A 26,725-nucleotide genomic window follows, 5' to 3' on the forward strand; every position below is an offset into this window, starting at 1 on the left:
TGAGCTCTGATTTATCAATTATAAATAGTTAAAAGTTGGAGGGGATGTGAGGTTCCACATACTGTGCATATCACTGTGACTTGCAAAGTTCCCTGTGACTTGCTCACCTACCTGAGACTATGTCAGGTGTTGAGTGAGTCATCAGACTATGAAAGAAATGGGTCACTGACCTTCCTCTCAAAAAGATTGGTGCTATGGTCTGAATGTTTGTGTTCCCTGCCCCCCAAATTTATATGTCAAAATTCTAACATCCAAGGTGGCACCTTTGGGAGGCAATTAGGTCATAAAGGTGGAGCCCTTGTGAATGGGATGAATGCCTTTATAAAGGAGATTCAGAGTCTAGAAGACCCTTCTGTCAGGTGACATAACAGAGAAAAGATGGCCGCCTCAGAAGAGGCCTCTCACCAGACAATGAATATGGCAGCAGCTGGATCTTGGGCTTCCAGCCTCCAGAACTCTGGGGAATAAATTGCTATTGTTTGTAAGCTATCCAGTCTATGGCACAGCAGTCTGAAGGGACTAAAACATATGGCTTCATTTTAATTTGTTTTCTATATGGGCTACTGACCAAGATTTCATTTAAACAAAATTTCTCTACCTAACGAGGCTGGAAAACCCCTAGTTGAGTTCATTTCCCTAATATTAAACATAATCTCAAGAGCGCAAAGAAGTCCAGCTGCTGTTAGTGACAGACCCTGGGTCAAACCAATTTGTAACTATAATGGGAGTGCTGTTTACATAATAATACATTGAGGGGAATAAGTGGCAAATTTGCTTAGAATTTTAGCTAATATTCTGCTCAGTAGGTCTTTTGGTCCCACTTCATAAAAATCTTTAAATATGTATGCCATTAATTAATTTTATGGTAAAATTCATCTAGGAAGCCATCCTAGGTTTCTTTGTTCATCTATTCTCCATGTCTTTGCTATGATGGGAAGTCTCACATTTGTAGCTAAAGTCATATTCTTTTTTTTTTTTTTTCCAGTTAAAATGACTGGCCATAGGTATCATGTGATGGGATTCTGGCTGTGACTTTCTCCCTTCTGTTTCTGAACATAAGATACTAAATTCTAAAAAGTAAATAAATTAGATGTATGGACTGAGTGGCTGTAGAATCCCACTTGTCATCATAGGGCTTTAGCAAATGTCGATTTCTTTCTCCTGTCTTCTACTGAGGGTGAACTGATACTCACATAGGTCTTGTGGTGTATGTATCACTTGTGTGAAGTCATGGGAGCAAACATGTTTCAGGTGAAATATTAGTGTTTCTAGAAAACAGTTTTAAAACTACAGAACAAATAATGGTTTGGGCACTGCTGGGAAGGTTACTTGGGCAGATTGACAAATTCTACAATTTTTGTAGCACAGAAACAGGGGAATTAGTCAAGAGTCTGGTTTATGCTTAGTAAAGTGTTCACATCTTGCTGTGACATTTATCAATCCTTGAGCCACTCTGTCAGGGTTTCTTAAGAGACTGTAGAGCAGAAAATTACTGTGCCCATGAAATTACTGAAGAAGCAAACTCACAGTCCTTATAGCTCCCCACCCCTGGATTGTTATTTGTTGGCTCTGACCCAAAAGACCATGGAGCAGACCACCCTCCCTGGAATTAGAGGCCACCCCCCTGCTCACTGGGGCTGATGTGCTGATCTGACAGCATCTTCTGAAGGGTGCACTCTGTTGACTTCTTTCTCAGACAACTTAGTCTCTGGACTTCTGCTTTCTAGCTGGGATGCTCGGCTCATTTGTTCTTCTCAACCTTCTTGAACACCCCAGGTTCTGACCCTGTCCCATTGCCCAGACCCTTGGGTATCACTTGCTCTACCTAGTGTTTTCCTGACCTTGACCTTTCTAGAGTTGTGCTACCTGCCAGGCATTTACCTCTCACAGGCTTCTGGCCTTGTGTAGTCCCAGTGGTGTCCATAGCTAGGCAGATATTTATAAATATCTCACTAGAGTAAGGAAAATGGAAATGAAGTTGTTTTCAGTATCTGGGAGAAACCTTGTATCTCTGCAGGCCTTGATAAATGAATGAATCCTCGACTGTTTGAAGGTACAGTCATTGAATTAGCAGTGGACATATAGTCCATGACAGGGCCTCAAATGGTAAAACAGGATAAACTAATCATGATACAGTTAATATTTTGATCCCCACTTCTGATCTGGGGTGCACAGTGGGAGTGTGAATAAGGCAGCCTCTCACCTCACATGAAGTAATCTATCTAGAAACTGTTTGCTTCATATAGAAGCTGGTGTAGTCTAAACACCTCCCTTCACTATTTTAGGGCAAGGATGGGATGTGAAGGCATTTGGCTTGATTCTGTCCTTGAAGAATGAACTTGGATCCCTTCCAGATGGAAAGCAGGAGAACTCACTATAATTAGTGTATTACTTGTTACAAAGGAAATGACTATCTCAATGTGGATTAGTTTACAATGTAGAGTCATAGAATAGAAGAGGGTAGGGAAGTGACACAAGACCAGAAGGAGGAGAGATCTCACTCAGAATAACATTTCCTTAATCTGAGTACAGATGGTGTTAATCCTTCTCAGAGGAGAGAGTCTATAAATCCATATACCGTGGGCATATATTTATATATTTGTTTAAAGGAATACCTTAGCAAACTATGTTCATTTTATAGAGTCATTAATTTATTAAGGTTTTATGCATGGAGGGTCTGCTTCTAGGATGACAGTACTTTATATTTTCGAGCTCAATATGTAGAGGCACTGTTTTAAGCACTTTACATGGATTAGCTGATAGACTCTTAACAATAACTATAGGAGTGGGTACTCTTATTGTCCCCATCTTACAGACAGAACTTGAGATACTGACGACTTAAGTGGTTAGTTGAAAGTCACACAGCTAGTAAGAAGAAGAAGCAAAGTTTGAACCCAGGAAGTGTGCCTTCAGAGCCTGCACCCTAAAACGTATATCGCACTGCCTCTCATTATAGTCCTTAGTCTAAAGAACTTCTGGCAGATACATGGAGGACATTAATTCAACAGTCTTATATCCTCACTCAGCCTCGAACCTGGAAGTCCAAGCCTTAGCTTTCGTAGGGATGTATGGACTCAAGATTAATTGTAAATTGAATTCTATAAAATGTTTTTTGGAATTATTGACTATGGATGTCATTACTGTAATGACAGCAAATGCTGTAATTAGTCAAATGGCATTATTTGTATAAACATGGTACATATAAGGAAATCATTAAATTGCATAATTGTAGCACCATGATGAAGTTTCAAGGTTCCTTGTTAAATTAGATAAAGATGTATCTAGACACAGAGCACAGATTAACTTTGGTGATGAAAGGAAATTATTTAAATTTTGGCCATGATAAAACAAATTTCATTTAAAACATTTTAAAAACACCTCTTTCCAAACCATGTGCATCATGAAATGGTTTGCTAAACCCAGATAGGTCTACTTTCCCCATCTGGTATTTTCTGTGGCCACATGAGCCCAATCCTAAATGAGGACACGTTTGGTGAGGATATTTTGCAGCCCTGACACATCAGTTCTTTGTCTCCAGCTCTTGGTTGGCCCATGTCTCTTTGAGAGAAACCTGGAGCTCAGACATATTACAGGGCTTTCCTTTCACATCTTCAAACCATTTTAAGGCATGCTATTTAACGAAACCAATTATTGTACTTGAGAAGTATGCAAAATTATATTAACCTCCATTTCTAAAATGAGAATATCAAGCAGTTAAAGATTCCCTCAATAAAAGAAATAAGAGAAGCATAAATTAATTCAAGAATTCCCTGCTCACTGGCCAGACTTGGGGCCACATTCATCTGAGCTGCTTAATTTGAGATGGAAGAAAAGAAGTAGGTGGGAGACAGGATTCCCCAAGTTTTGTTTCTGGATTTGAATCATCACTTTGCTACAGTTCTGCTCTAGTTGTGAGTTTTAGGCATTCCAGGTAGAGTACTGTATTCTAGCATACCATGAAATGGGATCCCAGAAAACCATCCCAGCTCTTGGGACTTGGGCAGTTACAGATTCCAATATAATGGCAAATAAAAAACCCTTCTAATTGTGAAACTGACTTGGCTGACCTAGCCACACAAAAAGATAATTTAAACTTCCTATGTTGGCATCAAATTTCAGGATGATTCATGAGGCAACTAGGCCCAGAGAGATTAGGTGATGGCAGAGATGACCAGTTTCTGAAGGAGATTCAGAAGTTGAGTGATTGCCAGGTTTGGTAGAATATATATGTCTCTGGAATATTCACACACACATATTTAGCTCTGCATACATTAAAATGTAAATATAAATATATAAATGTATAAATGTATACAGAGCTTAATTTCTTATGTACAAGATTTAATTTGTAGGTCAAGTTTGCATTGTTTCTAAAAATTTCATGTTATAAAGACTATACAGTTATTTCTGACAGGGGAAAAAACAAAAGGTTTCTGCAGTACACCATACTGAATAGTGTTAATGCTCATTTTCTAAGTATATTAAAAAACAGGCAGAAGTGCCTTTACAGGAAAGTAAGACAAGTTATTTTTGTATTTGTGTGACAAGCACAAGACAAAGGGACACAAGATTTGTTCTTTTGACATCGCAGAATCTCAGAGGTAAAAGATTTTGAGATCACCCAATTATATCTTATTTAATGGGATTGCATTAATAACTAGAAATAAAGAAAGAAGCATAAGAATTCCAACTTACAGGCTTTGGAGTTTTCCATGGAGAAAAGAAACCTGTAATAAAGAAAACAATATTTGAACTTTGAAAATATAACTTGCTACCACTTATGGGTGGCATGATATTCAAATGATTGCAAGTTACTTTAATTAGTTAATAGCAAACAATAATGATAAAATATGCTGCCTGGTTGTATAGTTTTCTGTAAGGAACCCAAATAATTTCATTGGAATTGTATTAATGATTCCAAGAACATTACTTTTTGGCATCTCAGGATTCTGAGGCACTGAAAAGGTAACTGTATGGGAGTCAGCTGCTTAAAGACCTAATATGGAGTCATCCTTAGGGATTTCTGTGTCCCAGCCACAGCTAGAGAATGGTAGTGGGGTGGGAGGAGGAGGAAGGGAGGAACAGAGAAAATAGAGGCAGAAATTAAAATTTTTAAAAGTAAATAACTTCTCTTAGTATAAAAAATAATTCTTCTTTGTGTACCTTCTTTAGGTGGTGAAAAGGCAATCAACAAGGTTTCATTAGTCCTAAATTTAGAAATAATGTATATACCAGGGCACCTACGTGGTTCAATCAGAGCCTGGAACTTGCTTCAGATTCTGTGTCTCCTGCTCTCTGCCCCTTCCCTGCTCATGCTCTGTCTCCCTCTCTCTCTCAAAAAGTAAATGAACATTAAAAAAATTAATTAAAAAAATTAACCTATATTATGAATCAAATTCTAGTGTATAAAAGAATAACTCTTTGGGGACTGTTTTCCCATGGAGACCTTCTCTGAGCAGTTATCTATTTATTATGCTAGTGCCAGCCATGATGTGCATGAAGAAACAGTGCAAAATGTTTGTTAGTTGAATGACTCATGTATCAACAAAGCCATGTTTGTTTTTTTTCAATTTATTGAGCAATTTCTATTATCACAAATGGTATGCAGACTGGGCTGTTTCTGTTGTGATCCAAATGACCATTAAGATAATGAAAAGCAGAAGATAGATTACTTTTTTTCTTCTATTATTATTTCATTATTATTTTATCATATGGTATCAGTTTTTTTTAAAAGTACTGAAAACAAACTTAAAAATAATGGTGGGAGGTAGGGGCGGCTGATGTATACTGGCCTTAGTAAGCCAAAACATAACAATTTTGCTCATGTTAATGTTAGCTGGTATCTGAAAAATGCCCAATAAAAATGAAATCTTGAAAATAAGCCAAATACTGTGTATTTATCACCTTAAAATTTTTTTTAATGTTTATTCATTATTGAGAGATAGAGAGAGACTGAGCATGAGCAGGGGAGGGGCAGAGAGAGGGGGAGACACAGAATCCGAAGCAGCCTCCAGGCTCTGAGCTGTCAGCACATAGCCTGATGCGGGGCTCAAACTCATAGACTGCAAGATCATGACCTGAGCCGAAGTCTGACGCTCAACCGACTGAGCCACCCAGGCCCCTGTTTATCACCTTTAAAACTGGGACTTCATAAGAGACTCTTAAAAAACTGAGAACAAACTGAGGGTTGATGGGGGGTGGGAGGGAGGGGAGGGTGGGTGATGGGTATTGAGGAGGGCACCTTTTGGGATGAGCACTGGGTGTTGTATGGAAACCAATTTGACAATAAACTTCATATATTGAAAAAAAATAAAACTGGGACTTCTATAAAATGGTAATAGTTGAATTGTAACCCATTTATAGGAAATATCTGCAGAAATCCGTACACATAATTATGTAGATGCTTAAGCAATCCAACTCAGGCCTGGCATAAATACTAACTGCACCTCAATGCACTTTGTGAAGAATTGATGTTTCATTTTATAGAAAGAGGGAATGTGTGTGATCTATCATGTTTCTCAGCTTTGCTTGGAACCCAGAGTTAAATTTAATGTTCAAGTGTAAGAACCATCCTACCTAAGGAGATTAGTAGAATTAGCTCATCTTCTTACATACCCTATAAGTTCTTATCTATCTTTCCAACTAATGAAGAAAAGTTTGACATGTGGTTTGATTATAAATTAATTATATGGATCTAATCACATCTTTTTCTGGAAGCAGCTGAGAGTGAAAAATTACAGATAAATACATTTATCTCCTTGACTTAGTCTGTAAAATGCCAACAAAACTAAATTGACCACTAATTATACAATGAAAAAAATTGTAACCTATTGGCTCATTAACCATTATTTTCAGTGAAGGGTAAAATTTATGTGTTGATTATGGAATTGCCAGCAACAGTTCTTCTGAAAAGATGTCATGTATATGTTCTCACAATGTCAAAACACTTAATTATTTCTTCTACTTTCTTTGTGTCATCACCTTCTTCCCGGAGTACTGTGACAGATTTTGAGTATTTGCTGTTTTACATTTGTTAGGTGCTGGGAGTTGCTTAGACTTTGATACAAATGTATTGAAAATGGTCCCTCTGTTATGGAGCTCTCACCTCCACTTGGGACATTATACTAAAAGATGATTATTCCTCCTAGGGAAAATGGGTAATCACCTGACCTTTCAGCAGTTATGGTGCCGGAGCTAAAATGGCATAAGAGGGACACTGGTCAAGATCAGACAAGGAGAGAAGAAGATTTAATGTGACCACCTTTCTTCAGAGGCAGTTTGGTTTCCCATTCTTTTAAGGCTGCTTCATTTAGTCTGACCTCAGACCACTGGCATGATCCAAGACTTCTTTCTCCTCCTATTATGGCAGTTTCTGGAATATTTCTAATGCTGAGTGCTGCAGAACCTTCAGTCTAAAGCAATAGTTACCTTTTCTGAGACATTGTCAAAAACGAAGTTGCTCCCTATGGAGTAAGTAATTTCAGGGAGTAAGAAATAGTATCAGAAGAGATTTCTCTACATATAAATAACTTTTACAGAAATGCTATAGTTGTGTGGGACAAACTATTATATATTATAAATTACAATATTGTTTTGTAGGATGACCCCTCTTGGGAACCTAGTTTATTCCAATGAATATTTAAATAAAAACACCAAAAACAAAGAAAAAACTTTAATACCCTTATTTCTGCAATTTTTCTTTTTCTGGAGTCATTCTCATTGGAGATAGATTACAGAAGGGAGATAGAATTGGTTTGCTGAGGGTATGACTTTTGCGTTTTTCACCAAACATCTCCATAGGGAAACAGAACAGGGAATCTAGATAACTTTCTTAACCATTTCAGAGCTATGAACCTAGTTCATAGAAAAAGAGCATTTCTTTAAAATAATAATAATAATATTAGTTTATTTCTGGCCTTTATTTCCCCTACTTTTATAGAAAGTGGCATATTATATTCCCTAGTGGGATTAAAGTTTCTTTATAATGACCCATGTTTCTGTACTGATTTATCAGTATGCGTTTGTGTGCGCACAAACGCAAACATACTTATTTAATCCTCACTCTTAAGACAACAAAAGTGTGGGAACGCAAGCTGGTGCAGCCACTCTGGAAAACAATATGGAGGTTCCTCAAAAAACTAAAAATAGAACTACCCTACAACCCAGCAATCGCACTACTAGGCATTTATCCACGGGATACAGGTGTGCTGTTTTGAAGGGACACATGCACCCCCATGTTTATAGCAGTACTATCAACAGTAGCCAAAGTATGGAAAGAGCCCAAATGTCCATTGATGGATGAATGGATAAAGATGTGGTATATATATACAATGGAGTATTACTTGGCAATCAAAAAGAGTGAAATCTTGCCATTTGCAACTACGTGGATGGAACTGGAGGGTATTATGCTAAGTGAAATTAGTCATTCAGAAAGACAAAAAACATGTGACTTCACTCATATGAGGACTTTAAGAGAAAAACCGATGAACATAAGGGAAGGGAAACAAAAATAATATAAAAACAGGGAGGGGGACAAAACAGAAGAGATTCATAAATATGGAGAACAAACTGAGGGTTACTGAAGGGGTTGTGGCGGGGGTGGGCTAAATGGGTAAGGGGCACTAAGGAATCTACTCTGAAATCATTGTTGCACTATATGCTAACTAATTTGGATGTAAATTTTAAAAAATAAAAAATAAAATAAAAAAAAATAGTCAAACTAATAGAATCAGAGAGTAGAATGGTACTTGACATGGTCTGGAAGTAGGGGAAATGGAGACATTAATCAAAGTTTCAGTTATACATGATAAATAAATCTTAGAGATCTGTATAGCATAACACCGATAGTTACCAATGCTGTATTATATGCTTAAAAATTTGCTAGTAGGATAGATCTTGTGTTTAGTGTTCTTATCAACCAACCAACAAACAAATAAATAAAAGGGCAGGAAGAAACTTTTGGAAGTGATGAATATGCTTATATTCATGGACTATGGTAATGGTTTCATGGATGAACACAATGCCAAACTCATCAAGTTGTATACATTAAACATGTGCAACTTTTTCTATGTCAATAGTACCTCAATAAACTGGTTTTAAAAAATAAAATGAAATAAAACAAATTAAGTTAAATCAAATTAAGTTAAATTTAAAAAAAAGACAACAAAAGTGAAAGAACTTATGGTGCAGTTATAAACTATCTGCAACATGAATAGGGACATAAGAGAGCAAATGGGAAAATTTCGATGCAGCTAGTAAGAAAATTTAGATGCATTTAATATGAAGCCCAAAATAGAATTATTTTTCTAAAATCTGTCTTTTTTAGAGCAGAAATAAAACTAAAATGGATTTTTAATTCTGCACCTAAAAGCACAGTGAGATGGGTAAAGAAACAGAAGCCCAGTGCAAATACCTAGATGAGAAATTCTGGTACTTTAAAATGGAAGAGAGGACAACATTGACTTCATATTGAAATTTAAATTGGTGGCGCCTGGGTGGCTCAGTTGGTTGAGTGTCCAGCTTCAGCTCAGGTCATGATCTCATGGTTTGTGGATTCAAGCCCTGTGTCGGGCTCTGTGCTGACAGCTCAGAGCCTGGAGCCTGCTTCAGATTCTCTCTCTCTCTCTCTCTCTCTCTCTCTCTGCCCCTCCCCTGCTCACGCTCTGTCTCTCAAAAATGAATAAATATGAGAAAAAAAGAATTATATAAAAAGAAATTTAAATTGAATTCTACATGTCAACAAATGCAACTGGAATATGTTTGCCAGATAAAATACAATAAGCTCAGTTAAATTTGAATTTCAGACAGAGAATGAATGATTTTGTTTTTAGTATAATATGTCCTATATATTATAGGACATAGTTACAGTAAAAAAAACATTTTGTTGTGTATCTGAAATTCAATTTAAATGGGACATTTAGGGTCTGAACACCCTAAAAACGGACCATTTTATATAAGTCCATTTATAAACAAAACCGCAGTAGTAACGTGTACTGAAGATAATATCTGTTCAATTAAGTAAAAAAAAGAAAAGAAAAAGAAAACAGAGAAAATAGGTAAGATCTTCTTTTCCTGCACCCGCCCCCCCCCCCGCAATGTTTTATTGCTTGAAATCTTGCTTTAGAGAAACCTCAGAACATTCCATTGGCTGTGCAGATCATCAGCTTGTGTTGGTTGTTTGACCATCAGCAGCCTTGATGGAAGCTTCCCCTCACGTGATTCAGAACTTTGTGGCCAATGTTCGTGTCACGAAGGATCATTTTCAAATTGTTTGATGACTGGTTAGCAACACTGCCTTGTCCCAAGTGGTATGTTCCACAAAATGGCTCTTTTCAAAACCTACTTCAGACACATGATACACAGAATGAAAGCCTATCAATATATTTACAGTAGGTCTGAAGGGAGAGCCCCTTTCTTATGTGTGTTTGTGAGTTGTTTGTTAAGATTTTTTATTATTTATTTTCACACGGCAACAAGATGATGAACTTTAAAAAATCATCTCAATTTGAATAAGAGATCAAAATACAATGAAGAACAACAGATCAGAGAGTCTCAGCATGATATCTTCAATTTGGAATAATGCCAAGGCAATTTTTCCAGATTTCTAGAAATTTCCTGAAACAGAACTAAATCTGTCAATATATCTTTACACTCCATTTGATATACTGAACTCCCATTTGCAAAATATGAAATGGATTCTTCTTCAACTGAAGTACATACGACTCTGGTTTTGAAGATTATCATTACAGTCTCATGTATTTTATAGGGGATTCTGCAGATGATAGAGATGCAGGGGGAACGTTTTATATTTCTTTTGCTTTAAGCGATAGAAAAGAAGTAGGAACCACTTTGAATTAAAAACCTGCTTCGCTGCAGATGTCCATGCCCTGGTTTATTAAAAGTTGTGTTCTGTTTTGCTTAAAAAAGAAGGAAAATACAACAATGTGAATGTCCTTGGCACTACTGAACTTGTACACTTAAATACGACTAACATGGCAAATATTATGTTATGTATATTTCATCCTAATTTTTTAAAAATGAAAAATAAGGCAATAAAAGACGAAAAAGAAGAAAGGCAGAACAAAAGTATGTGTGTATTGCATGAGCGTGAGAGAGAATGAAAGAGTAAGGAAGAGAATTTCTTTTTCAGTTTCTGTGGTGTCCTGCTGGAGTACAGGAAACTCATCTGGACACCCACACAAATCCTTCCACCTCTAAAGTTATCTTTTCCCATAAAAGATTATAGGCAATAAAGGAAGCTCATGTTCTTACTACATTGCTGAAAATATTTCAGGGACTGTTAGAAAGTCTTCCAATTGAGGAAATCATTTTTTTGAAGTTTCCCAAAGGGGGAAGAAGCCCCAGGGACTTTAGAATCTCCAGTTAGGGCTAATTTGAGGGAGAAAAATACCACTAATAAAGTTAATCTTTAATTTAAAGATCCTCCCATTATCCCACAGCCTGGCAAATTTCCCATCAAAAATTCAGCCTTTGGTAAATGTAAGCCAGCAGGGTAATGAGCTAATTTCCATTAAAACTAGTTCAATGTTAGCCACTTTTTTTCCCCTGGCTTTTGACTGATTCACATCTGTCTTATTAAAATTCATTAAATGGGTTAAACCCTGCAGTTCCTTTAGATAATTTGTTTAAGCTATCTGAAGTCAGAAAAGGGCATTTTTTTTTAAATGAAAGTGTCCTGGGCCAAAAAACCAAGCTTTCCATTACACAAACATGGAAGATACGCTGCTGGTGGTGGTACCCAAACCTCATGCCACCAAGTTTCAATCAAGCACGGGATATAATTTACAAAGAAAAATTCAAGTTGGTCGCCATCTTTGGCCAGAATCTGTTTTTATGTGGTAAGCTGAAGCTTTCTCTGCAATGCTTTAAAAATGATCCTTTCTGCATCTTCTAAATAAAAGTGTTTTTCTTATAAACACTATAAAGCTGTTTTTCAAACAGCATGTTCCCCCTGGCTTTGTTCCTTGTGGAGAGTGCAGTCTGACCATTTAAAGTAATCCCAGTGAGCATCTAGAAAGGATAAGCCTGCACATGTTGTCTTCTGATAAACTCAGCTACATAAAGGATGTGTTCAAAATAAAGCAGGCCAGGTGAATAGCCTTGAACAGGAATAAAGGAATGCACAGGAAGAGGAAGAAGTGTGTCAAGGAGGCTAAAACTCAGAGTGAGGTGAAGCTTGCAGAAAATATGAACGACTACAAAGGGTTTTTTCTTTATGTTCTGAACAGGACCAAGAGCAATGAAGAGATAAAATGCTCTGTATGTTTATAGCATGCTGTAAACAACTGGCAGAGAAAATGTGGAAGGATATCAATACTTGCAATAGAAAATTTCAATTCTGAGAGTAATATTTTTTTTAAATGATGCATGAATAGCATCCAAAATCTTTTTTTTTTTTTTTTTTTAGAAACCCATCTAGGAACATCTTCAAGTAATTTAAGGAAGATTAAATGTCTGTTTAACTTTACATCAACATTAAATATTTATTGAGTTGTGGGTGTCTCACAAGCACCATAAATTCAACATGGTGATCATGGAAACCTTGATCTTTTTTCCCCAAATCTTCACTTCTGTGTTCCTCATTTTGGTAAATTTCACTCACCCTTCCAAGTTTCAAAGACAGGAACCTGAAAGTCATTCTTAATGTCTCCTTTTCCGTCACTTCCTTATCATCAAATTCTATTTTTACTTCCAAAATCTATTTCAGATGCACTTTTTTCCATCTCCACAGCCACCACTGTAATCTACACCCACCATCATCTATCTACTGTCTGAATCAAAGCAACAGCAAATTTACTGATGCCACATAATCTGGTTATGCTTAAAATCCTTCAATGGATTCCCACTGAATTTAGGATAAAACGCAAAACCTGTCAATTGGTCCATTCTTACCCCAGAGGCCTCCTAGGAGGCTGAATTTCCTTGAGTAAGCCAGACTTCTCTAACCACAGGGGCTTTGCACAGGCTCCTTCATTTGCCCACCCTTTCTCATTCTCCACACAGCTATCTCTAAGTCTTTCTTTCTGTGTCAGCTTAAACAACACCTCCCCAGGGAAGATGTCCCTGACGTTTCATTTGAAATCAAAGTTCTGTATTATAATTTTTCATTGCATCCTGCAGTTTTCCTTTATGCGGCACTCATCACCATTTGCAATTGTAGTTATGAAATTGTATTCACGTAATTATATTTGTGAAATTATTAGTTTCACGCCCATATCCCCAATGCAAATATAAATTCCATCAGAGATAGTATCTATTTTGTTCACAATGTATTCCTAGCACTTTACACAATGCCTGACGCATAGTAGATACTTGAATAGACACATTTGAATGAATTGAAAATGGTAGTGAAGGGTGGGTGAGGAGGGCAGAAAGGAAGAGACAGAGTTATAAGATGCTCAGGAAAACTGATGAGACATGGTGATTAGCAGGGGTAGAGGATGACATAAAGGAGAAGATGAAACCTATTGTGACCTGTAGCTGGGGAACCTGGATAGATGATAGTGTCATTAGCTAAAGTAAGAAATACAGGAAAAGAAGCTTCTGTGAGTGGAATATAATGAAATGAGTTTGGGTGAAATGAGTTTGAAGTGCCTTTGTGAGCTTGGGTTCAGGTGAAGGAGTCGTGAGTAGTGAGCCCTATTGTCTGGTGATTAGTAGAAGACTCAGGATTAGAAATATAATGTGTCAGGGGGCTCAGTTGGTTGAGCATCTTATTCTTAATTTGGGCTCAGGTGATGATCTCATGGTTAGTGAGTTCCAGCACAACCTTGGGCTCTGCACTATGAGCACAGAAATTCTCTGCACTGCTTGGGATTCTCTCTGTCTCCCTCTCTCTCTGCCCCTTCCCTGCTCATGCTCTCTCTCTCACTCTCTCTAAATAAATAAATAAATAAATAACCTTAAAAAAAAGAAAGATGATGTGCCAGGTTAAACTAAAAATACTGTGCAGCATGAATGAAAACTCCTTACAGTATGCAGAAGACTGAATGATGTATCTGAGAAGTAACAGAGAGCCAAGTAAAGAGAAAGTTTCAAGAAGTAATACATGGAAATACTCATAAAACAGGTTTTAAGTGGATTCTCAAACAGGAAGTTCACTGATGACCTCTGTGAAAGCAGTCTAATTGCTACCAGAGGGGCAGAAATCAGATTTCAGAGGGTTTGAATGAATGAGAAGTGAGGAACTGGAGCTGAGAAATGACTATGGGTTTGAAGGAACAATGTCATACGGCCCCACCCCCACCCTATCGAGGAAAGATTTGGGAAAAGCATGCTTACGTTTAAATGAGAAGGTATCTAAAAATAAATAAATAAATAAATAAATAAATAAATAAGAAGGTATCTGAACAGAGACAGTCTAAAGACTCAAAACAAAAGGGGATAATTGGTGAAAGTATTTCATGAGGAGAGAGGATAGGATCTAGAGCACAAAAGGATAAATTAACTTTAACTGAGAGAGAAGGAGCATCCAAGTCCTCATCAAAAGGCTCGAGCAGATTGTGTGTGCCCTGTGTGTGAGTGAGTGTGTGTGTATGTGTGTGTGAGAAATTCCTCCAGGGTCTACCCTTTGGGCAGGGGAAGGCACTGGATGAGAGAGATTACTTATGGTGGCTGAAAGTGGCAAAATCAATGGAGGTTTTTAGGGGTGCTGGTTAAGCAGGGAGACTGGAGGAGAGAACACAAATAACCTGTGTCAAAATGTTTGATTCAGGGGATGAGGCAAAGACGGAAACAGAAAAACAATTCCTGGAAGCAGTGTAGCAGAGAAGTTACGCACACAGAATATGAGATAACACCGACTGGGTTGCCACTGACTGCTCTATCTTTTACTGTAATGTGGTCTCCTATGTACATGGGAGACTATCTACTACGAGGATTGACTCCTGGGCTCTGAGTGAGACCCACCTGGATCCACTAATTTTTTGCTTAGTGGCTCACACTGGGGTGACCGTGAGCACTCCTCTAATCTCTTTAAGGCTCAGATTCCTTATAAGTAACAAAGTAAAGAAAATAATAGGAATTATTTTAGTGAGAACTCAATAATGCATTTTACATGTTATCAGTACAAAGTGGTGCACAGTTCCATTTAATGCTTTTGATGCATTTAAAATTATTTTTCAACAAAATAGAGGTCTGCTTTTCTAAAAAGTGCTCAACAATTTATTGTCACAACAGATGCATATTATTTTCTTAGTTATTTTAGGCTTTTGCTCTTTTAAGCTTCTTTTTAAGTTCTTTTAAGCTGCCTTTTGCTATGTGGAATATGGCTTGCTTTGATTTGCTTTAAAGACATTTTTTACTTTAAACAAAGCAAATTGTTGTTCTCATCCCATTAGTTTTCCATCAAGTTTCTACTGGTTCTAGCTGGAGGAGTAAGGTAGTCCACACTGAACTCACTCAACAGTCCTCGTGCTCTAGTATAAACTATACCCTCAGTTTGTGATGATTATTATATTATATATCATATCATATCATATCATATCATATCATATCACATTATTTTTCCCTTATCAATTGTTTCTAACTTTGCATTTTCCTATAACTATTTATATAATGGTTACTTAGGCTTAACCAATAAACCAGTTTTAATGCTTACTATAATTCATTTTGTTCCACTATTTCTGCATTTGTGGATTCTGAATTTCAGTCCTCTGTTAGTAGATGTCCTTAAATTTCTCAGAAACAGTACATTTGATGCCATAGTTAGAGTAGTGGTCTTTTAAACAGGTCTACACCCTAATCCTTCAAACCTGTGTATCTGTTCCTTTACATGGCAATAAAGATTTTGTACATGTGATTAAGGTGAAGGACCTTGAGACTGGGAGAGTATCTTGGATTATCAGGGTGGGCCCAATCCTATCACATAAGTCCTTAAAAATGGAGAAATGTCCTGGCTGCAGGTGGTGAGAGATGGTGGGGTGAGGAGGACTCAACTTGCCTTTGGCTTTGAAGATGGGAAAAGGGCCACAGGTTGTGGAATACATGAGGCCTTTAGAAACTGGAAAAGACAAGGAAATGGGTTTTCCCCTACAGACTCCAGAAAAGAACACCACCGTGCTGACATGCTGATTTTAGCCCAGTGAGACCCACATTGGGTTTCTGAGCTATAGTGCTATCAGATAGTCTGTGTTGTTTAAGCTATGAAGTTTGTACTAATTTTTTTGTGGCAGCAATAGAAAACCTAAATATGTGGTATCTTTTCTAAGCATATGAATTCTAGTTTCATTAATGAATTCTTATATCACAATTTCTTTCTTTCAAACTCTATCAGATTTTTTTCTGTTGTTCTCTGACATTTAGTAATGCTGAGGACAAGCCTGGATCCACTCAGTTTTTGTTTATTTGCAAGTAATCTTTCATTTTCTTATATGAATAATTGCATAATATTTTCTTTATTCTTTTAAATTCTTCACAAATTACTAGAATATGTTTAGGTGTCGGGGCGCCTGGGTGGCGCAGTCGGTTAAGCGTCCGACTTCAGCCAGGTCACGATCTCGCGGTCCGTGAGTTCGAGCCCCGTGTCGGGCTCTGGGCTGATGGCTCAGAGCCTGGAGCCTGTTTCCGATTCTGTGTCTCCCTCTCTCTCTGCCCCTCCCCTGTTCATGCTCTGTCTCTCTCTGTCCCAAAAATAAATAAACGTTGAAAAAAAAAAATTTTTAGAATATGTTTAGGTGTAAGTTTGTTTTAATTCTTTCCAGTATATAGTGAGTGCATTTGCTTCAGGTTTTCTCTTAAGTCTTTCTACTCAAGATCTGATAACTGGGGACTGGATAGAAATGCAGACTCTCAGACCCCAGACCACTGAATCAGATCTGTAATTTAACAAGATTCCCAGTTGATTCATATGCACATGTGAGAAGTACTGCTCAGAGGATATTCTATGAGTAGATTTGATCTTGACTTCTCCATTTTTTCAGTTTCTCTTTAACTTGTCAGTTTACATGTATTAAAAGGTCATGACAAACAACAACAAAACAAAACAAAACAAAACAAAACAAAAAGACAAAAAAAGTAGGTCATAGGGTGGCTGAGTGTCCAACTTCTGCTCAGGTCATGATCTCACAGCTCGTGAGTTCGAGTCTGGTGTTGGGGTCTGCTTCGGATTCTGTCTCTCTCTCTCTCTCTCTCTCTGCCCCTCCTTTGCTTGTGCTCTGTCTGTCTCTCTTTCTCAAAAATAAATAAACATTAAAATAGAATTAGGTCATGCCCCTCCTTTTCTTCCAAGGGGTTATAATCAAAGCTCATGGTTCACACTTCATTTCCTTTCCCCGTCTTCTGGTAACTCTGACAAAGTTAGGCTTGACCTTGTAACTGAGACTCCATGTCAACAGCAGCATGACTGGTAGCAGAGTGTTGTGCATGTGGCTGTTGTTGAGATGGAACAAAGCTTGACATCTGCTCTGTAACTGGAGAGTTCTTCATGTTAGTCTCTACGTCACTACTTTCTTGTTTCACTTTTTACCTTTTACTAACTCTAATGAACATTTTAATTTTCAGAGGTAATCCTAAGCCCTGAGATGCATTTATGACAGCCTTTTCACTTGGTCAAGCATCACTCTGCCTGTTTTTTACATTTGAGCTCGCTCTGCCCATTTCTGTTAATTTTAAATGTTATATCTACTAGCATCTGAGGATTCCAAGCATGTTCTCTTTCAGTTTCTTCTGTTTTCTGCAGTAATTCTGTTCAACGTCCAGCTGTTCCTCCTAATCTTTATGGCTAATTATAATGATATTATATATCTCCATGCTGACCTTTAGAACTTCTGTTCATTTAAAAAGGAAAGATTTGGGGTGCCTGGGTGGCTCAGTTGGTTAAGCATCCAACTTCAGCTCAGGTCATGATCTCACGGTTTGTGGGTTCAAACCCTGCATTGGGCTCTGTGCTGATGGCTCAGAGCCTGGAGCCTGCTTCAGATTGTGTCTCCCTCTCTCTCTGCCCCTCCCCAACTAGCACTCTTTCTGTCTCTGTCTCTCAAAAAATAAAATAAAAAACGTTAAAAAAAGTAAATACAAAGGGAAGATTTATCCAGATTGAGGCTCATGAACTCCACTGTTGCCCACTTAAGTGACTGTATGAAATTGCATCCACTTTGGATTTCATATGGCCGTGAACATGTGCACAGCTTGCAGCCAGATTTCCATCAGCAACTTGTTCTATAACTCTGCTGGACTGTGGGGAGATAATCTCTCAACATGGCTTCCTAATTTTGTTTGCTTGTTTTGGGGAGAAACGTTTCTGTTGTAAAAAATTTGAGATGGTCTCTATCCACTACCCTAAGGCCTCTTATAGCTCTGCCTCCATCCATGATGCTTGATGTAATAGTGCCACATGCCCCAGGCAGCGATTGGTCACCACCCTCTTTCTTTTACTTTCTGTTATGCTGTGCTTTGGGATTTGAGATTTAAGAGTTGGTTAAAAAAGAGTAGTTGGAGAAAGAGAGCGACTGATTACTCAGTGGCAAGGAGGTTTAAACACAACACTCACTGCCCTATAAAGCAAAACCTAAACAGTCTTATCATTGCTAGAATCTGTGAATCTTGACATTCTCTATGTCTTTTTGGTGCTTTATTGGGATGTTGGGAGAAACATACAGGAGATTCTTTGGCCTGATGTCATTTCCTTCCTTCCTTCCTTCCTTCCTTTCCATTTTATTTATTTATTTTTATTAAAAATTTTTTAATGTTTATTCATTTTTGAGAGACAGAGTGTGAGTGGGGTAGAGGCAGAAAGAGAGGGAGACAGAATCTGAGCTGAGCTCTGAGCTGTCAGCCCAGAGCCTGACACAGGGCTTGAGCTCACGAACCCTGAGATCGTGACCTGAGCTGAAGTCGGACACTTAACTGACTGAGCCACCCAGGCACCGCTATTTATTTTAATTTTAAACAGAACTTCTTAGTAGCATAGTCTGTTAATGTAAAGAACATTTTTAAGTCTTGTTTATATGTTATATATACATCATATGCACATTATTTATAAACTAAGGTCTGATATATAGGCAGAATTGACATTTGCTTTTTTCCTGTTTTGACTAACTTAACCAGTTAAATAAAGCTTGAAATAGATCTTCATTTAAGTTTCTGGCATCCCTGATTAGCATCACTTAGGCATGGCTGGTAGAGATTCAGTACAAATAGCATCATAGGATTGTCCCTAGAATGTATTTTTCAATCAAAATCACAAAACAGAAATAAGAATAAATTTGGTTTGTGGTGGGAATTCTTGGTACTATTGAGTTTCTTTCTCATATCCCCCTTTCTTATCCCCTAAGTTTTCCTGTGGGACTTCCCACAGAGAAAGGAAAGATGATTCTAACAGGTCTGCTGTGGAGTAGAAGGTCATAGCTCATATCACAGCACAGGGTCATCAGGAGGAACTTCACTGACTGTAGTTTGTGAATAAAAGTTTTGCGAAACATGAGGACAAAAGATGCTGTTTTAGTTTGGGTTCTCCCAAAAGCAGACCCTGAGATGGTGACTTGAGTGATCTAGGAAGCACGAACGAGGAAAGTGAATCAGGGAAGTGAAACACACTAATGAGCAGGAATTCACTGTGAGCATCTGGGACTTAGTTCCTCTATGGATCTTCTCAGAAACCTTAGGGAACACACATCAGAACCTTCCTGCTGTGGAATGCAGGGGCCTGGATATTTTCTCCCTGACTCTCCCTTCCCTTCTGGAGGATAAGGGTTGCTCCTCACTGTGTCTTTCTCTCCAGAGTTCTAATTCTCCCACATTTTTGGGTTGTCCCTGCTTAAGGCTGAGGAAGCCTCTGCAGTGCCAGAGGAAGTTCTTCAAGAATAAGAGACCCCAGTGTTTGAGGCAGGACCCTGTCAGTTTGCTGGAAACGCCCACAGCTGCCTGTGCTCAGGTGAGTGTAGAAGATATGAAGTTGCAGACATTGTTGACAAAAACAGGCAAACCCTATCTGTGGTGGGCAAAAAACCTAAGTAAGTATGCACTCACAGTGTTTATTTTGGGGCATGAAGGATTTACGTGGTGTTAAAGTGGAGATGGCAAATGAGTTTCATCTGTCATGCCAGCTTTGATCAACTGGCTGCCTAGAGTGCTATGTTGAGGAGGGTTCTCGAAAGGCTCAGTAGGAAATGGCATCTCTATCATTTAGCATCCCGGACATGGAAACGGAAGGACAGAAGGGTGGCATGTGGGCCATGTATCTGCCACCCTGCTTTGAAGTGGACACGATTTTTTTTATGAATATAAGTGCTCAGTGAGACATCTTTAGTGAAATACAATAAATTCCTCCACAGATTTGACCTTTCAAAATGCACAGCATGTGGAGTATCTTTGGTTAATGGGAGAATTCTCCAATTAATGTTACGAATGAGACAGGGATAAACTTAAAAGGCACAGCAGTTACAATAGGTATTAGCTTTGTCATTTTGCTACATGTTTCAAGTAAACATGCTAATTTATTTTCTCACAGGTATATAAAAAATGAAATGGGGTCATGGTATTAATGGAAAATATAAAAGGGATCAAAGGCAGACAGTGTTCAGTAGTGTCAGTGCCTAGTCATAGCATCAATGTTGAGACAAATGTAATTCATTTTGGTGATGGGGAGGTGGTCAGAACATTTAAGTTCTACTCTCTTAGCAAATTTGAATGATACCGTACAGTGCTAACAACTATGAATATGTTAATTAACTAGATGGCAGGGATCCTTTCACTGTGTGTATCAAATCACAATGTAAATTTTTATTTGTCAATTTTACTTCAATAACACTGAAAAAAAAAAGGCCTTGGAGGAAGAAAATAGTCATTAAATTCAAGTGGGGGAGAAAGTAATTCATCCGTCATAATGTCTTAATGAGGAAAATATTGCCATTTACCCTGGGATATGATTTTAACTGCTGAGTCCAAGAATAAGTACAATATCAAATCCCAATAACTTGTACCATTGCAATTCAAATTGATTTCAAGTCTTGTGGTTATTACTTCCTAAATATTCCTCCATATTCTCATCTCCAGTGATGCATCTGAGTCCAAACCAGCATCAGGCTCTGCCTGAACCATTACAGCCAATCAATCTTCTTCCATCTGTTCTTCACACTGCAGTCACAGTGATCTTTCCAGAGCATAAATCTGATCACGCTGCTCCTCTACTTAAATCCCTGTAATCAGCTTCCCACTGCTTATGAGAACAGAGTGAAAATCCTTTAGAGAACCTTAATCTGTTCCCCATCCATCTTTCTAGCCTCATCTTTCTCTGGAGGCCCACCTGCTTTGCTTTCTCTACTCCAGGGTCAGGAACCCTCTTTCCCTCCTTCAGACCCCTCAGGCTCTGTCTCACCATGAGGCCTTGGAATCTGCTTCCCCACCTGCATCACCACGCTAACTCCTGTCTACTGTTTAGATCTTGGTTCCAGGGTCATTTCTGCAGGGAAGTCTTTCTGGACCTTTCTAAGCCAAATCCCATGAACCTCTCCTCAACACTCCTTCCCATTTCCACAGCCGAGACCACTAATTCATAAAGGTACAAATCCTTGTGATTAATTTTTCTCTTTGTCATGAGTCTAAAATGTTCCCAGATGGCAGGGGTCATATCTGTATATGTGTTCATTATTGATTCTCTAGCTCCTAGAACTGTACCTAGCATATAGCAAGTGCTCCCTAAGTATTTGTTGAATGAATAAAAGAAAGGTCAAAATGTATTTTTACCCATACTCAAAATTTTAATTTCTCTCTGAGGAAAATCTCACATTTATTTAGCAGTTTATCATTTAAATGGCAGTTTTGGGCATATTGTTATATATTCCTTGTGAAATTCCTGCAAAGGAGGTGGGGAAGGAGTAATTACACACGTCTTAACAGAAGAAACCAAGTTTCTGATGGTGTCCCACCTACAGGCATGCAAGAAGAAGGTGGCAGAACCAGGACTCAGCCTACATCCTCTCTGGCTCCCAGTCTAAAATTCCTTTCCCACAAACAGTCTGTCATAGCAGGATGACAGGTTATTATGCAATTAGCAGACTCGTTAATTGCTATGATCTTGTCCTAAGATCTTTCAGAATCTTGCAGTATCAACTTGGCTATTGCTTGTTGGTTTTACATTCTGTGGAACAGAAATGGCTAGCAGCAGTGACCACTTGGTGGCCCATGACACTGGGGGCTGTAGCAGCACAAGATGAGTCACTAGGTGCATCATGATCTATCATGTATTTATCTGCTCCTTAGAGACACCCCTGGAAGGCACATTATCTCAAGATGCTATTCTACTTAGGAAAGCAAGTTAACTCTTAGAGAACCTGCGAAGTCTCACATGAGCAGAACTGGATCACTGGAAAAGCAGTGCAGACATAGACATGGACGGCTGAAGGATCCAGATGTGCTGGGCAGAAAACAAAGCCCTCCACAACTCAAAAGTTCTTCCAAAATGTCATTGCATTGCCTTGTTTAATAGGCAACAGAATGAAGGGAAGTCTCCTCGGCTGTCAGCAATATGCCACGGTTGGGCCCTGACACAACACGATCAGAAACCTTCTAGCCACCCGATTTCACTTTACAGATACAGACACAGTGTTGTCTCAGCAAATCGTCACAGAGCTGATGACTTAACCCCTAGATGTGCAGGAGCATCAGAAGTGATGTGACCCTTTGGGAGAAGGGGGTGAAATTAGCTCCTACACTCTCCTCCTACTGGTTGACCTCTAAGCTAAATAAAACCTCGTTTTAATCTTAAAATTAGTGAAGGCATGGATCATGTTTTTCACTGGCAGAACTACCTTTACTGTTAACAATGAACTCTTAGTCCACAATACATACTTTTCAGTGAAATTAAATTCCACTAAGTTGTAGCTTATTTTTGACTGATTTCCCATTATCTTTAAGGCCCTTAAAAGAAACCCATTAAAACGACTTTTAGACTTCTAATGACCTCACTGACTTTCTAAAGATAAGTAGGGCTTGAAAGAGTGTGAGCCACCTTCTGTCACAGCACATGACAAAGTGTGTCTTATGTCGCCTAGACTGGCCTGGAACTCTCCGGATCTGTTTGCTTTTTGAAGCCACATTAGTGCTGAGGGGCTCATTCTCACCTTGGACTGTACACATAGCCTCAGTTGGGGATTAGGCAGGCTGCATCTAGGTTTTTTCCGAATGGAATTAATCAGTGAAAAATCAAACTTTATGGTAAGAGGTAGCAGATTACAGCCCAACAGGTGTGTCCCCACAAATGGTATCCTGCTCAGACCGAAACTGGTACTTCATCACAGTTGATATTTCATGCCTCCTCTGTCCTCATCTGCTCCCCCATGAAGGGGAACTGGAACGTTACCTTCCTTCTGTATGGATGAAGGTCAAACTGTGACTCTAGCCACTGTTCCTGCTGACAGGCTGCTCTGACTAATGATGACTAATGTTTTACGGAGAAGCATGGAGAAACTGCCGCATCTACCTTTTTAATGAGATCAGGGTGCACTCCTAAGTCCTTATTTTCTCACTTTACTCTTGTTCCCTTGGGGTCTCCTTCACTCTCTGGCTTTAGTTTCTGTCTGTGTGAGAATAATTTGTAGTGTTGTCTTTCTAATTTTGACCTCTGCTATTTACACTCCTCAGCCCTGCCTGCCCTTCACTTCTCACGTACCCCTTCACTCACTTGTTCATTTATTTTTTTCATCGTTAAACAAATATTACCAAATGACTACTTCAGGCCCAGCAGTCTATCTGGACAGCTTAGCTTACTCGCTAAGACAAAGGTATTGCTTGGTTTTGCTGAATCAGCGACACCTGCTTCCTCTGTCCTCACCCCCTTTCCTCCTCTCACTGACACCCTCTCTGGGATGAGCTAGTTTATCCCCAGGGCTTCTCCTGTTGATTAAGACTTCTAAACCTGCTTCTAAATCACATCACCCCATTCCTCCTGAGGTGGAGCCTGAGTATCCGTCTGTATCTATGCTGACTGTTACACAGGGCTCATGTCCAATAATGAATGCAGTCTCCTTCTCCTCCAGCTTGCTCCACCTTCAACAGACCCTGAGTCTATAAATGGTACCAGCAACTACCCAGTCCTCTAAGCTGGAAACCTGGGGCTCCTTGCAACTTTGTCCACTCCACCACTCCACATTCCTTCAGGCCTGTACGTTCTGCTTCCTGGGTATCTCTTGTACCGACATCTCCTCTGTCCTCACGGGACCTTCAGAACTCCAGAACTTCATAACTTCTTGTCTACGTTGTTATAAATAACCTCCAACTAACTAGTCACTCCTTTCCTCTATTCTTGCCCTCTGTGACCATTTTTCCTATCCATGCTAGAGTAGTCTTTTTTAAGGCATAAGTTTGAGCACATTACTTCTCTTTTCTTCTACACGGGTGTCCCATTTGCTGCAGAATGAAGACCAAACCCTTAGCATGCAAGCTGCTCCATGAGCTGGCTTTTGGCATGTGCAACCTCATTGACCATGGAGTCTCACCTCACATCCCTTGCTCCATCTGTCCTACTGCACTCCTAGATCTCAGAATACCAGGATGTTTAACAACTCTATCTTTGCTCTGTTTCTATCAGGAATTCCCTCCTCACCCTGTCTTCCTGGCAACAGATGACTTCTTTTGAGCTCTTGGCCCACTTCCTCTGTGAAATGGTCTCACTACTCTCTCTTTCAGCTAGAATTGACCAGTCTAATCTCTGTGTCCCCAGTGGCATCCTGGCTGCACCCATATCACAGCACCTGGAATACATCAGGGCACTGTTTTTTTTTTTTTAATTCAAAGATTATAAAATTGGTTTATTATAAAAGCAATTCAAGAATACCCTTTTAAAATCTTATACCAAAGCTACCTAATACAACCAAGAAACAGTTAAACACTTTTACTTTAGGAATAAGGACATAAAACAAGAAAGACCACATCAAGGCTGTGATTCAAACTCAGAAGGAGAAAGGTTTCTTAGGTCTCCTTCAGGTCAGAATGGAGGATATGATAAGATCTGATATATGTGTTTATCGTGTGCCACAGTCTAGACTGTGCTGACTAGAATATAAGTCTGTTTTTTTTTAAATTTTTAATGTTTATTTTTGAGAGGAACAGAGTGTGAGCAGGGTAGGGCAGAGAGAGAGAGGGAGACACAGAACGGAAGCAGGCTCCAGGCTCTGAGCTGTCAGCACAGAGCCCGATGTGGGGCTTGAACTCACAAGCTGTGAGATCATGACCTGAGCCAAAGCTGGATGCTCAACCAACTATCTCACCCAGGTGCTCCAAGAATATAAGTCTCTTGAAGGCAGGGATACTATTGTATTCATCTTTGCATTCCCAGTGCCTACAAAATCAGTACATATTTAATGGATACTTTCAAGCATTTAATGAATATTTGCCAAATGAATATTTATTTATTATAAAAAAAGGATTCTATAGTTTGGTAAGTTGTCTCTTTTTAAAATTATTTAAAAATAAATTTCAGTTATTAAAATTTTAAACAACTGTTATTGTTAGTTATAATTAGTTACTCTTAATTAAAATATTTTGTTATTTTATTGTTAATGGCTCATGTCATCCATTTTCCTTCAATGGAAGATCAGAACAAGGGAAAGTGAGATTATATTTCAACATGAGACATATATTAACTTAAACAACTTGACTATAAGACTGTAAAAGAATAGAATTGCAGAATTTTAGAACTAGAATGGACTGAAGCAAACATTTTCTCTAACCCTTTCATTTTACAGATGTACCATGAGGTCACATGATAATTAATGGCAGAACTGGGATAGAGAAATAGCTTTTATTGAGCTTTGATTATGTGCCAGGCACTGCTGTGGGTCACATATAGATTTTTACCCCATGGTCTCAGCAGATAGACACAGCTGCCAAGGTTATGACCCATATACTGTATTTGGCCCTCCTACCTCTCTAGTGCTACCATACCTGTGCTGAAAATGCACATTTCTGTCTTGGGTCATTCTGACATGGTGCTATGTTGCTTCTCTGATCTTGAGCATCTCCTGAAATGCCTAACAAGCCTTCCTTTGTTCTTGACCTTTACTACATTAACTCTCCTCAGAACTGTCCTCTGCCCCATCAATGGCTCCATCAGACTTAAATTCCTAAGACAGGTCAACAGTTCTCCTATTGCTCCTTGCTAGTTGTTCTTCAGGCCTCTCCAATGGCTTTTTAAAAAAATTAGGCTGACTACTCCCTACATGACTTACCCTTAGCCTTAGCCCCCCATTATCCAATTTCCCTATTTACTCATGAAGTACCATTATGCCCAGGCACGTCTTTCTCTTCCAATTCTACCAAAGTGTTTATCATCTACCAAAGTGCTTATTGTCTCTCATTTATTACTTAGGTTATGAGGTTTCCAAAGTGTTTGGTTTGGTTAGAGAATTAGACTAAATTCATTGGTAAGAGTGAACAGATAGTTATTTAGCATGATGCTGTGAGAAGCTGAGTGTGGCCAAAATCATGCCCAAAGGTGACAAAAAAGCATGGAATCGAGAGAGTAAAAGCATACATATGCAGTGAACAATGAGATAATTACAAGGATGTAAGGAAAGCTCAGGTTGTTTTTTATTAGTCATTTCCTATCTTACACACATTCTGGAAGATGTGGAAGTTAGAATATGATTACAAAGGATTTCAATGATGGTTGATAAAAATTCAATTAAAAATAAAAATACAAAAATAGCTTTTTCAAAAGCCCTGGATATTTGGGAGAGGAGAGAGGTTTGTGCTGAGTATTCACATGTTGGGT

The 26,725-nt window shown here is 38.6% G+C and overlaps 1 protein-coding gene across 10 annotated transcripts in view; it reads right to left on the reverse strand.

The window, feature by feature from the left end:
- Positions 1-26,725, reverse strand: part of MAGI2 (membrane associated guanylate kinase, WW and PDZ domain containing 2) — a 1,332,179-nt gene that overhangs the window by 183,643 nt on the left and 1,121,811 nt on the right. For all 10 annotated transcript variants that reach the window (XM_045494592.1, XM_045494594.1, XM_045494593.1 and 7 more), the window contains one exon: positions 4,693-4,724. In XM_045494592.1, the coding sequence (XP_045350548.1) occupies positions 4,693-4,724 (32 nt within the window). The remainder of the gene's footprint in view (positions 1-4,692; positions 4,725-26,725) is intronic.

This window comes from Leopardus geoffroyi, chromosome A2 (assembly GCF_018350155.1).
Source record: "Leopardus geoffroyi isolate Oge1 chromosome A2, O.geoffroyi_Oge1_pat1.0, whole genome shotgun sequence".
Classification (NCBI taxonomy): Eukaryota; Metazoa; Chordata; class Mammalia; order Carnivora; family Felidae; genus Leopardus; species Leopardus geoffroyi.